At 39.6% G+C, this 13,088-nt stretch overlaps 1 protein-coding gene across 4 annotated transcripts in view; it reads right to left on the reverse strand.

Moving 5' to 3' along the window:
- Positions 1-2,526: 2,526 nt before the first annotated feature.
- The window catches only part of LOC137657597 (longitudinals lacking protein, isoforms H/M/V-like), an 82,009-nt gene continuing 71,447 nt past the window's right edge, over positions 2,527-13,088 (reverse strand). For 2 of the 4 annotated variants that reach the window (XM_068391953.1, XM_068391952.1), the window contains 2 exons: positions 5,731-6,150; positions 2,527-5,601 (listed from right to left, as the gene is read on the reverse strand). In XM_068391953.1, coding sequence (XP_068248054.1) covers positions 5,746-6,150 — 405 coding nt within the window. In that variant the 3' untranslated portion in view covers positions 2,527-5,601; positions 5,731-5,745. Of the gene's footprint in view, positions 5,602-5,730; positions 6,151-6,364; positions 6,604-13,088 lie in introns of those variants that run through there. The other 2 variants (XM_068391955.1, XM_068391954.1) reach the window with 1 other exon arrangement.

The raw sequence follows: 13,088 nt of genomic DNA on the forward strand, positions 1-13,088 counted from the left end.
CCTCATTTCTTCCCACCAAAAATTGGACTTGGGTTGGATGAATCTATGAATTTGGATCATGAGTCCTGGGAGGGCATTTAGTGTTCACATGCAGCAGGGAAAGCCCGAAATACTATGGGTTAGACAACAAGATGAAAGAAAGGAAACAGGAGCGGAGGTACAGTAGAAGTCTAAAAATGAAATATAGCTAGGGGATAAAGGATACTGCAAACCTTTATGTAATGCCTACAGTGGGCACCTTCATATGGACCTACAGCACTAGAACACCTTCGGAGTCTCCTCACGATGACAAAACTCAATAATTGATTTCTCAATATCTTTCTCACTTCTGGATGCCAAACTTTTTTTTTGCAAATTCTTCACTAAATGCAATCTTCTCTCAATAATGTACGCTGAACATTCTAAGGTCACACATTATCAGAATCATTACAATTTCCTTGCCAATGAACTGGCTTCTGCTGCATGGCTGCACAGGCCTCATCATCACATGCATTTATACTAAGCTAATGAATTTACCCTTAGTATTTGGGCACTATAGTCCAGCATTGAGATTGGGGAAGTTATTCATTCTTAAGGTGCAAGTAGAGCATTACCTAAAATCATTTACACTATAAAGTAATACACTAAGTAAAATATGTTAGATTGCAAGATGAGAGCAAGGAAGCGGTTCGGAGGTAAAGTAGACGGCTATAATGTGGGTGCAGCTAAGACTGTAAAGGCACTCTAGTTATGCCTATATAGCACCATACGAGGTCCATGAATTACACTTTTCCCATATGGAGTCTTTTACTGGAACTTTTCATTTACCAGTAGTCTATTTTTTCCAGTTCATCCATACTGTGGACAATCAACGATTGCCTCACAGTCCAGTATGTCTCCAAGGTAACAAAAGTAATCCACTTCTAACACCTGGTCATCTATCAAAACAGGCTTCTCAACTTTTCTATCCTTCACATTTAATTTTGTTTTACAAGTTAGGCAGCATGTATCCAAAGGTTCTCAACTCTTCTACATTTATCATTTGCTCTCATTATAAAATCTCCTACTCCATATAGATTTTGTAAACACGAGAACCTCTATGACAACAACTATTACATTCGGTACACAGTACAAAGTGCATTCCCACTTCAACATTCACATGGCTCTTTTCTTTTCCCAACATAGAAATTTTAGAAGATTTACACAGTGACTGTTATTACAGATGAATTCTTCATAAATAAATATCCTCAATATGCAGAGATGAATGAATTAGGGGAATTTGGACCTCACAGTTTGACGCTAAAACCATTACAAAACATCATGCTAACCAAATTACTACTTATCTAAAACAACTTTTCTTTAAGAATTGGGAAAGGTTTGCAGAATAAAAATGTATGTTTTGACTTTAGGTGCTTTACAGGACAATGCCATTAAAAATGCTTAATAGGAAAATCTGTATAATATTTACAAAAGATGTTTACTATACTGTATTATTGGATTGTCTTTATGCATTTGTACCTTGCCATAAAGCCTGGGAGGCCATTTAGCACCCAACCAGGGACTGACACACCCCCGTTGCAGCCTTCTCCATCATAAGGCTCAACACTTCACAGTATTCTAGTAGTTTTATCCCAGCCATGACCACAATGTTAAATGATCCTCCTAATCAGACAGTTGAATCGGTGGAACTTCATTAGTTCATAGCTGTAGGGAATGTTACATGTTAAAAAAAAATTAACAAGTTTTCTTCATATTTTATATATGATAGATCTATATTGGTGTTGTTTCTGATCTTAGGATATTTTAATTTTTTCATTGCTGCTCATATATATATAATTAATCTTATTTCCTTTCCCCATTGGGCTATTTTCCCTGAGCCCTTGGGTTTGTAGCATACTGCTTTTCCAACTAAGGTTGTAGCTTAGCCAGTAATAATAATAATAACAGTATGAATTAGATGTTTAAAGGTTGGACATCAAGATGGAGGAATGGAAACGGGAAGAGGAAAGCTAATAAGTGAGTGTAGTTGGTGGGTACAAAAAGGACACAGCAAAGACCTCAAATAATGCACTAATGAAACTAAGCTCAACTGTAACAATATTAGTATGGGGTAACGGTCTGAAGTGTTGGACTTATAATCCATAAATAACCTAATATTTTTAGGCATTTAAAAATGTACTTCCATCACCATCTTGAAGATTCCTTTACAGGAATTTTCATAGAACAGAGAATAAAACATTATTTTAGAGGGGTAACATGGTCTGAAGTATTGGACTTATAATCCATACATAACCTAATATTTTTAGGCATTTAAAAACGTACTTCCATAACTATCTTGAAGATTCCTTTACAGGAATTTTCATAGAACAGAGAACATTAGTAGACCTAGGTGTACATCGTCCACTAGCTGCTTAGCTGTTGCATCTTTTTTTCATGATTCTTCCCTTTTTCTTATTCTACCATCATCATTCCTATAAATTCCCCAACACACCAATTAGGGGTATACTGTCCGTCATCCTCTACAGGTGCTTATTAAAAAGACATAAGAAGAAAACTGTAAATGTATATTTTCAAGTTCTTGACTAGACATGTTACAAAAACATCACATGAGTTCAACAATAAAAAAAAAAATCTCTACAGCACGTATGTATGTACAACTTCCAAGTAATCATCAGAATATAAGTTCATTATGAACTGGAAAGAAAACTTACAGACAAGTACTTGATCTGCATATCACTTAATACCTACCAGTATTCACATCTTTTTAACTCTGGCTTAAGAAAAAGTTTTCAAGGTTAACGGATGCAGTACAGCATAAAAGGCAATATTATAATAAGTACAACCTTTAAAGATCTAAATCCAAAATATTATCAATGTTGAAACAGTTATCTGTAAAAAGTAACCTTTATAAATTCCAGGAATTCTTAATGGGACTGAGACCGACGTACCTTCTTACGTACAGTGTGACTCTGGATCTCTCTCTGTACACAGAACATTCTTTTATGCCTGCACCTAACCTGAATAGACTAATACACCCCTACATACTGTATTCTCCTTTGGCCCTATGCATCTGATAAGACCAAGTATATCATTAAATGGAACAACTCTAATATTCCTCAAATAGAATATCACTTATCCTCTACCTCCTGCTATATTCCTCATTAATACTTGTCCACTGATACTTCTGATAGTTTTTAGATCAACTAAAAACACTATTTAACATTTGCTTCAAAGGTGCTGTGTGAACTTACAGTCATATCAACAAACATAATATTACTATCTGTTCTGACATTTTTCATACAATTTCTACTAAATATTCTCTTCCTCCATTATGGTTCACCAATTATTACAAGCTTTATTTCATTCTATAAGACCTTACTCCTCACCATTAATATTTGTTGGTTCTCAACCTCGATAACAAAATGTGGTCACCTATACAGAAAACTTCAAAGAGCACAATAGTGAGATACTTAGGTTCTGTTACTGATGTATTGGAACTAACTACGGTATATTCAACAACCAACGCATGTTCCTGGTAATTCCTGGCAACCATGACCGAACATCCAATATCCTTGAATAAATAATGTAACAACTAAAACATGCTCCTTGTAGTTATGACCAAACATCCACTATCCTTCAATAAATAATCCAACAACTAAAACATGTTCCTGGTACTCATGACCGAACATCCAATATCCTTGAATAAATAATGTAACAACTGAAACATGTTCCTGGTAGTTATGACCAAACATCCACTATCCCTCAATAAATAATCCAACAACTAAAACATGTTCCTAGTACTCATGACCAAACATCCAATATCCTTAAATAAATAATGCAACAACCAACACATGGTCCTAATAGTCCTTATAAAACCTCCAATATCCTTGAATAAATTAAACAACAATAAACTATTTTCACAGTAGTCATAAACATCAATACCATTAAATAAATTATGCAACAACCAACACATGATCCTGGTAATCATGACTAAATATTTACATCATTGATAATTTCTTTATCAGGATGTTTGACTTCCCTTGGAATTTACATCTCCCCTTAGTTTCCTTATCAGTACAGGTCATTTAAGTGATATCATCTTTCACCCTATAATGACAGCTGTGGTACTTTGACATTCCAGATATGCTGATATGTAATACTTTCTCCTAGTTTTTTTTTAATGCAATAGATGCTTTGACAACCGTAAGTTTGATCTAAATCCACTTCCTGAGGGAGAAGTCTAATACATCAGTTGTTGATGCATGCCTCCTATTTCCTGATACTTTTTCTTTTAACATTTAGTTTGACTGCTCCTACTCTATGGTCAACAAGATAACAAAGCTGATGCATTGCTTATCCCAAAGCTATTCAGGGTACTTTTAAATGTACTACAAATAACTATAATTATCTTTTCGCTTGACAGAAAAAGGCTTCCAAATATTAAATAAAAAATTTAGTAAACGCTGTATTCTACTTACAACTTGCCATCAGAAAATTTTCACATATATGATTATTGCAAGGGGAGTGTATGCTAATAAATTAAAAATATTTAAATTATTTTTACGTGAAAAGAAACTTTCTGTGTATGTAAACAGATATTTCATATAAAAATTAAGTTTCAAATTAAAAAAATATCACACACACATGTTGGCAATGAAGATTCGTTTTATGATTACTATTGATAAATAATTTTTCTTTGGTGTTTGAACTATGATTTTTGGTTAGCAATTACTTTGAACCTAAACTTGAAAAATTGACAGATAACACAATGATTAAAAGAAGTCTAATATTAAAAATATGCATAACAGCATGGGGGTTAAGTATCACAGAAAATTACATGAGATTACCTTATTATCTAGGGTGGCATTCGGTGAATCTTCTGGGGTTATAGTTAGGTAATTAGTTTATTCTATAGATTAACAGATATAAATTTTCATAAATTTAACCGTCTCACTACAATTGTTGACATTTTCAAAATTACAACCATTTTCAAAATAACAACCTACACTAATGAAAAGCTTTACAACAACTAACCATATTTCAAATACAGGAGAGTTTGTATATTGATGTTTCCAACCATTTGCTTTTCTTCTTGATAGGATTAAATCAAAGGCAATTTGTCTGATCATCAACACAGTTATTACCTCCCCTCTAAATCATCTTACTCTGTTGCAAGGTTGCTTCTCAGTCATTTCTGCTCGTATCATCATGGTTATTGTTCTATAAAATTCTTGGAGAGTCCGTTCATTCCCTTAGTCTAATAGACTCTCTACCCACCTAGCTGTCAAGTTTCTTTAACTTTCCCTTCCTGAAATTTTCAACAACCCCTTTAAAATCATAACTCTTTTGGGCCAGCCCTACAAAAGTCTGTAAATGTGGCTCCGTAATATTGTTAATTAATTTATGATGTACAGTATCCTCAGTGGCAGACTGTTAATGGTAATCAAACCATAATTTCTTATATCTCCCATCCTACTTCAACTTTCCAACCTTTTACCATTTAAGAAGCATGTTTATCTCCTCCATCAAGATCAAGTCCCAAATATATGTCTTCCCTTCATTTTTCTTGTTTACTTCTGGCCCATGCTGGATAAGAGCTTAGGCTTTCTGTCCCACTGGATTCTGTATTTGGAAAAAGAATATAATTAACATTTTCCAAGCAAAATTGACTAGCACACCTTTTTGCAAATAAATCTGTATTCTCAATATCCTCACATATCAATAGGAATGTTTCTCTTACAATCTACTAACCTGGATAACATAAACTTAATACGATGAAAAGGATTCAGACGCTAAAGAGGTAGTCTGCGTATCTAGACCTGAAAAGTTCACTGTACTCTCTGTCGACTCAAATGCCTCAATATCAAGGACTGTCACAGCTTCTGCAGTAGTATGAGTTACATCTCTGTGAACTGAAAGAATGTGCTTCTTGATATTGCCTTTCAATGCTGCACGGTGACGGCACAACGGACACTGGTAAGGTCTTTCCCCCGTGTGTGTGCGTATATGACGTTTGAGATCTTGGCGACTGGTGAAACGTTTCTGGCACATAAAGCAGGGATGCATTCCTCCCTCAACTGCCGATCCTCTTGAGCAAGGAACTCCTCCACTTGAAGATCCAATACCACAGGTGCTCCCAAATGAGTCTGGCCTGTAACTGCCTCGTACATCCTAGAATAATTCATAAAATCCTTAAAGAATTGACGAAAAATAACAGCAATGGTTGACAAACCTTCAGTGTATTGATAACCTGTTCTGAATTCTCAAACAACACATATACTGTATAGTACTTTAAACTAAAAGGAGATGCAAACTTCCTTTTTTTTAGATCTACTGTATGGACCTCAAACAGGAACAGTATACTCCTTATTCAAATATTCCTTACATGAACTAGTATGGAGCAGACAATGGCCAATTTGTTTGGGCTGTGAGATGTTTAGAGCCTATGTGCCTGGTCACAGTGGACTTCTGGCTACCACGAAAATCACAGTAGGGGCAGCTATATGGCCTTTCCCCTGTGTGAGTCCGCTGATGCTTGATAAAATTATCCTTCTTTGGGAAAGTCTTGAAACATACCAAGCACTGATGGGTTTTTCGTCCCTCATTGTACAAGGATGAGAGTCCCTATAACAGAGAAACCATACACTAAAAGTGAAAAACAGTCTTCATTTCTAAATATATATATCTACAAATTACCTTATTCAATACAATAAAAAAAATACAATACTTTTCTAGCATAAAATTAGAAGTCCATGTGAATCCAGGAACATCTCCAAACATCCCCTTTGTTATCAACATGGATTTAATAAGCTTCGTTTAAATGATAAAATCTTAATTTTTATCTTATAACAGTTCAAAACACTGAATAAAAGATAACACATGAAAACAAATTGTTCCCAACAGGAAATAATCTTTTGTTTTACAGAATTTCCAGTGACAGAATCTGTTTCCCAGTAAGTACTACAGTATATGATCACAGTATCTATAAAGGGATTTTGACGAAGGAAAAATCTATTTCTGGGCGAGGGACCTGTGTCGCCCAGTGAAATACTCCTTAAAGCACCATTTCTAAGGTATAAATACTACTAAAAATACCAGAGAAAAAGTTGCATGGAATGCCAGGAATAAACCAAGCTCGGTCACTCTAAAAGAGTGTCGGTATAGTAACTGGGGCGTGTTAGAACCACTACCAGAGGTCCCTTACTAATTAGTCCTCTCCTTCCTCAATATCCCCATATAAAACTATACAATTAAGGCCTGCATATGGTTTATAAACACAATTACTTTATTCTGGGTCTGCTTGGAAATAATGCATGCCAATAACTACCAAATATCTTTAAATACTTTTATCTATCTCAATATTTTGTGAGGTGGAAGAAAACTATTCAATACTAAATCTAATCAGAACATTAAAAATATGATATTTTAATTATAAAATAAATTTTTGAATATACTTACCCGGTGAATATATAATAGCTGCAACTCTGTTGCTCGACAGACACATACAATAAAAACTCGCCAGCGATCGCTATACAGGTTGCGGGTGTGCCCACCAGCGCCAACTGTCGGCCAGATACCACTCTCGATGTAAACAAAGACTCAATTTCTTCTCATCCCACTGCGTCTCTATTGGGGAGGAAGGGAGGGTCGTTTAATTTATATATTCACCGGGTAAGTATATTCAAAAATTTATTTTATAATTAAAATATCATTTTTAAATATTTAACTTAGCCGGTGAATATATAATAGCTGATTCACACCCAAGGAGGTGGGTAGAGACCAGAGTTAAATATGTTTACATCGTATAAGCTAAGAGTTTTTTATTTCATTTTGGCAGTTATCAATATAACAAAACCAAAATAAATAGGTACCTGGTAAGGAAGTCGACTTAGACGATTACTCTGCCTTGTAAGTACGTCTTCCTTATGGAGCCCAGCGATCCTCTTAGGATGCTGACAGACCCCCAGGAGCTGAAGTATCAAGGGCTGCAACCCATACAACAGGACCTCATCAAACCCCTAATCTGGGCGCTCTCAAGAAATGACTTTGACCACCCGCCAAATCAACCAAGATGCGAAAGGCTTCTTAGCCTTCCGGACAACCCATAAAAACAACATTAAAACATTTCAAGAGACAGATTAAAAGGGTATGGAATTAGGGAATTGTAGTGGTTGAGCCCTCACCCACTACTGCACTCGCTGCTACGAATGGTCCCAGTGTGTAGCAGTTCTCGTAAAGAGACTGGACATCTTTCAAGTAAAATGACGCGAACACTGACTTGCTTCTCCAATAGGTTGCGTCCATGATACTTTGCAGAGATCTATTTTGCTTAAAGGCCACGGAAGTTGCTACAGCTCTAACCTCGTGCGTCTTAACCTTAAGCAAAGATCGGTCTTCCTCACTCAAGTGTGAATGAGCTTCTCGTATTAACAATCTGATAAAATATGACAAAGCATTCTTTGACATAGGCAAGGATGGTTTCTTAACCGAACACCATAACGTTTCAGATTGGCCTCGTAAAGGTTTAGTACGATCTAAGTAGAACTTAAGAGCTCTAACAGGGCATAAGACTCTTTCTAGTTCAATGCCTACGATCTCCGATAAGCTAGGAATATCGAAAGATTTAGGCCAAGGACGAGAAGGTAGCTCATTTTTGGCTAGGAAACCAAGTTCCAGAGAACAAGTAGCTTTTTCTGACGAAAACCCGATGTTCTTGCTGAAGGCATGAAGCTCACTGACTCTTTTAGCCGAGGCTAAGCATACCAGGAAAAGAGTCTTAAGAGTGAGATCTTTCAGGGAGGCTGACTGTAAAGGCTCAAACCTGTCTGACATGAGGAATCTTAGGACCACGTCTAAATTCCACCCAGGAGTAGCCAAACGACGCTCCTTAGAGGTCTCGAAAGACTTAAGGAGGTCTTGCAAATCTTTATTGTTGGAAAGATCTAAGCCTCTATGCTGGAAGACCGAGGCCAACATGCTTCTGTAGCCCTTGATAGTAGGAGCTGAAAGGGATCGTACTTTTCTCAGATATAAGAGAAAATCAGCTATTTGGGCTACAGAGGTACTGATCGAGGATACGGAAACTGACTTGCACCAGTCTCGGAAGACTTCCCACTTCGATTGGTAGACTCTAATGGTAGACACTCTCCTTGCTCTAGCAATCGCACTGGCTGCCTCCTTCGAAAAGCCTCTAGCTCTCGAGAGTCTTTCGATAGTCTGAAGGCAGTCAGACGAAGAGCGTGGAGGCTTTGGTGTACCTTCTTTACGTGTGGTTGACGTAGAAGGTCTACTCTTAGAGGAAGACTTCTGGGAACGTCTACTAGCCATCGAAGTACCTCGGTGAACCATTCTCTCGCGGGCCAGAGGGGAGCAACTAACGTCAACCTTGTCCCTTCGTGAGAGGCGAATTTCTGCAGTACCTTGTTGACAATCTTGAATGGTGGGAATGCGTAAAGATCTAGATGTGACCAATCTAGGAGGAAGGCATCTATATGTATTGCTGCTGGGTCCGGGACTGGAGCGCAATAGATTGGAAGCCTCTTGGTCAGCGAGGTTGCAAAGAGATCTATGGTGGGTTGACCCCAAGTCGTCCAAAGTCTCTTGCACACATCCTTGTGGAGGGTCCATTCGGTTGGAATTACTTGACCTTACCGACTGAGACAATCTGCTAGGACGTTCAAGTCGCCCTGGATGAACCTCGTTACTAGGGAGATGTCTCGATCTTTTGACCAGATGAGCAGGTCCCTTGCGATCTCGTACAAAGTCAGTGAGTGGGTACCTCCCTGTTTGGAAATGTACGCCAAGGCCGTGGTGTTGTCCGAGTTTACCTCCATCACCTTGCCTCGAAGGAGATTCTCGAAGCTTATCAAGGCCAGATGAACCGCCAAAAGCTCCTTGCTGTTGATATGCATGCTCCTCTGACTCGAGTTCCACAGACCTGAGCATTCCCGACCGTCCAGCGTCGCGCCCCAGCCCAAGTCCGATGCGTCTGAGAAGAGAACGTGGTTGGGTATCTGAACTGCCAGGGGAAGACCCTCTCGTAGGCTGATATTGTCCTTCCACCAAGTCAGACAAGACTTTATCTTTTCGGAAATCGGGATCGAGACCGCCTCTAGCGTCTTGTCCTTTTTCCAGTGAAAAGCCAGATGGAATTGAAGAGGACGGAGGTGTAGCCTTCCTAGCGAGACAAATTGCTCCAGGGATGACAGCGTCCCTACCAGACTCATCCACAGCCTGACTGAGCAGCGTTCTTTCTTCAGCATCTTCTGGATGGAGAGCAGGGCTTGATCTATTCTGGGGGCCGACGGAAAAGCCCGAAAAACTTGACTGTGAATCTCCATCCCTAAATACAGAATAGTTTGGGATGGGACCAGCTGTGACTTTTCCAAATTGACTAGGAGTCCCAACTCCTTGGTCAGATCTAGAGTCCAATTGAGATCCTTCAGACAGCGATGACTGGAAGACGCTCTGAGAAGCCAGTCGTCCAAGTACAGGGAGGCTCTGATCTCCGATAGCTCGAAACTGGTACCCCACATTCCTGTAAACAAACCTCAGAAACGGTTGGGAATCCGGGTGTATAGGAATGTGGAAGTATGCCTCCTGAAGGTCGAGAGAGACCATCCAGTCGCCTTCCATAAATGCTGTCAAGACAGCCTGGTAGACTTCATCGTGAAGTTTGTCTTGACAATGAATACATTGAGCGCACTTGCCTCTTACGTACTCCTGCAGTGAACATGGCTGCCAAATCATGGAGCCATCCCTGAGGGACTTGTCCCTGCAGAGAACGTGGCTGTCAGATCATTGGAGCCATCCCTGAAAGCCTTGTTTATGCATGACATAATTGTACAGCAAAACTTCAAAGGCTCGAAAACAGCTGTGAAGTTGACCTGTAAAATCTAGGAGCGTCTCCTGGCCAGGCGCCAGGGAGAGTCTACGAGATTTGAGAAGTCTATCTGGGCAGAGGCAGGAACTCCCAAGCCGAGAACTTCTCTCGTGTCATATCAGACTCTCGCTCTATAAGCCAGTTTAAGAGAAGGGAAAGCAAAGGCTGTATCCCCCAAAATCCTCCTGGTGATAAACCAGTCGCCTAGCAAACGTAAAGCTCTCTAGGAGAGCGAGAGAGCACTAGCTTATAAAACAACGGCTTCGAAGTAGCTAGGCCTAGTGTAAGTTCTGACGTTTAGGCGAACGAGGAGCAGCAGTTACAAAAAGATCCGGACAAAGATCCTTAAAAATCAGCATGATTTATTTAAAGTCCATAGAGGGCTAAGCAGCTTTAGGCTCCTCTCCGTCTGACAGAGTCCTCAAGGGAATATCAGTAGGAGGGGGAACAGCAACTTCCTCATCTAAAGGAACCTTGTCCGATAATAGCTGAGTCTCAAGCAAGGGAGAGACCTACCGTGGTGGCAATGCTTTACAAGCAGAGTCCACACGCACTGGTGCATTAGTAGCGGACCAGGACGCAACGTCATGTAACTGCTTGACAGTCTGTGAACTGTCAACAACAACAGGTGCGTGAGGACGCACAGCGTCCACTCGAGACTGCTTTGACCGCCTAGACTGAGCAGTCAAAACAACTCTAGAATGCGGAGGTTGACGCACAGCGTCAAAACAAGTCAACTCCGATTGTTAGCGAACGTCCTGAACGTCAACAGGAGCATCAGCAAGTGGCCTAACGTCCAAATGTGGCTGAAAATCCACACGAGACCGCATCGAGTGTGGTTCTAAACAACCTGACTGACGTGACTTAGCTACGCCAACGTCAACAGGACGCACAAAGGAACGTTAGGTTGGCTGAAAGCCAGGATCTCGATGAGATAAACGGCTAGGGTCAACGGACTAATCGGCAGAATAGTCTTCCATAAGGGAGGCAAGCTTATTCTGCATGTCTTGCCGTACAACCCATTAAGGATCAACGGAAAAGGTTGCGGTAAGAGACGAGGGTAACGTCTGTGACCGCAAAACCTTGCCAACAAAAAGACTCTCGGAGTCTGTGTTACGCTTTTGTTAGGCGGCGAGCAGTCTTCCGATGACTGCATAGGGTCAGAACTGTCCTAATGGCTACAACCAGGACGCTGGACCTGTCCTGAAAGGACTGACTTTCGCTTAAGGGCCTCGAAACCTTGTTTCAGGTTTCTTATGCGAAAAGCCTTCGGATGACGAGGAGAAAAACGTCTCTCTCGCCTTATGGCAGGGGTGATCTTGGTAAGATACACCCGATACCATAGAGGGAACGTCTGTTCGCTGATCAAGGCCTCTCGAACCCATAAGTCGTACGACATTACTTCTCCCCTGGGCTTGGGAGCTTGCAAGAGGTCCCGGACTAGGCGAACGACAGGCACGAACAGACGAACCCTCGGTCGCAACACTGATAACACTTTGTGCAATATCACTTTATCACTACGATTTTCTGTTTAGCACTTATTTCACTGAAATCGAAACTTTTACTGATTTCTACCTGAAGCACGCAATTCTAACTTCATCAAAAGGTAGTAATAGCGAAATCAGTCGTATAATGCAAGCACATTAATACCAGCAAAAAACAGTAAACATATTTTAAGATAAAAAATTCAGTGGATGGGGAAGAGACTAAACACTAGTTCATTCAAAACTACGTTTTCAATCTCTCACCGTACATTGCCTGGGGACGAGAATAAAAAACTAAAAAACGTTTTATCCTTTCTCCCCGTACAGAGACTAGGGACGAGAGTAACTCGAGAACAACGTTACCCGCTTGAACGGAACGTTTTCTCCCCTCTCTCTCCCTCCGTCTCTATCTCTCTCTCTCTCTCTCTTGATTACGCACCTAAGAGAAGAGCCCACTTACGTTTCGTCAAAAAAAACATGTTATTTGACCAAAGGAAAAAACTGAAAGGTTTTTCAATTAAAAAGTTCCTTTAAAATATAATTTAAAACATTTAAGCTTTGAAAGAAGAATGAACAAAACGTCAGAATCGATTTACTCTTTCTGCAAAGTGAAACCGTGAAACTCTCTCTCTCTATCGTAACGATAGAGCGCAAACTGCGTAGCATAAATAAACTAAACGTTAGTTCATCTTTGAAACAGTACGAAGACTATTCAAAGAAAATCTTTCATAAAATATCTATTA

Source organism: Palaemon carinicauda, chromosome 18 (assembly GCF_036898095.1).
Source record: "Palaemon carinicauda isolate YSFRI2023 chromosome 18, ASM3689809v2, whole genome shotgun sequence".
NCBI lineage: Eukaryota > Metazoa > Arthropoda > Malacostraca > Decapoda > Palaemonidae > Palaemon > Palaemon carinicauda.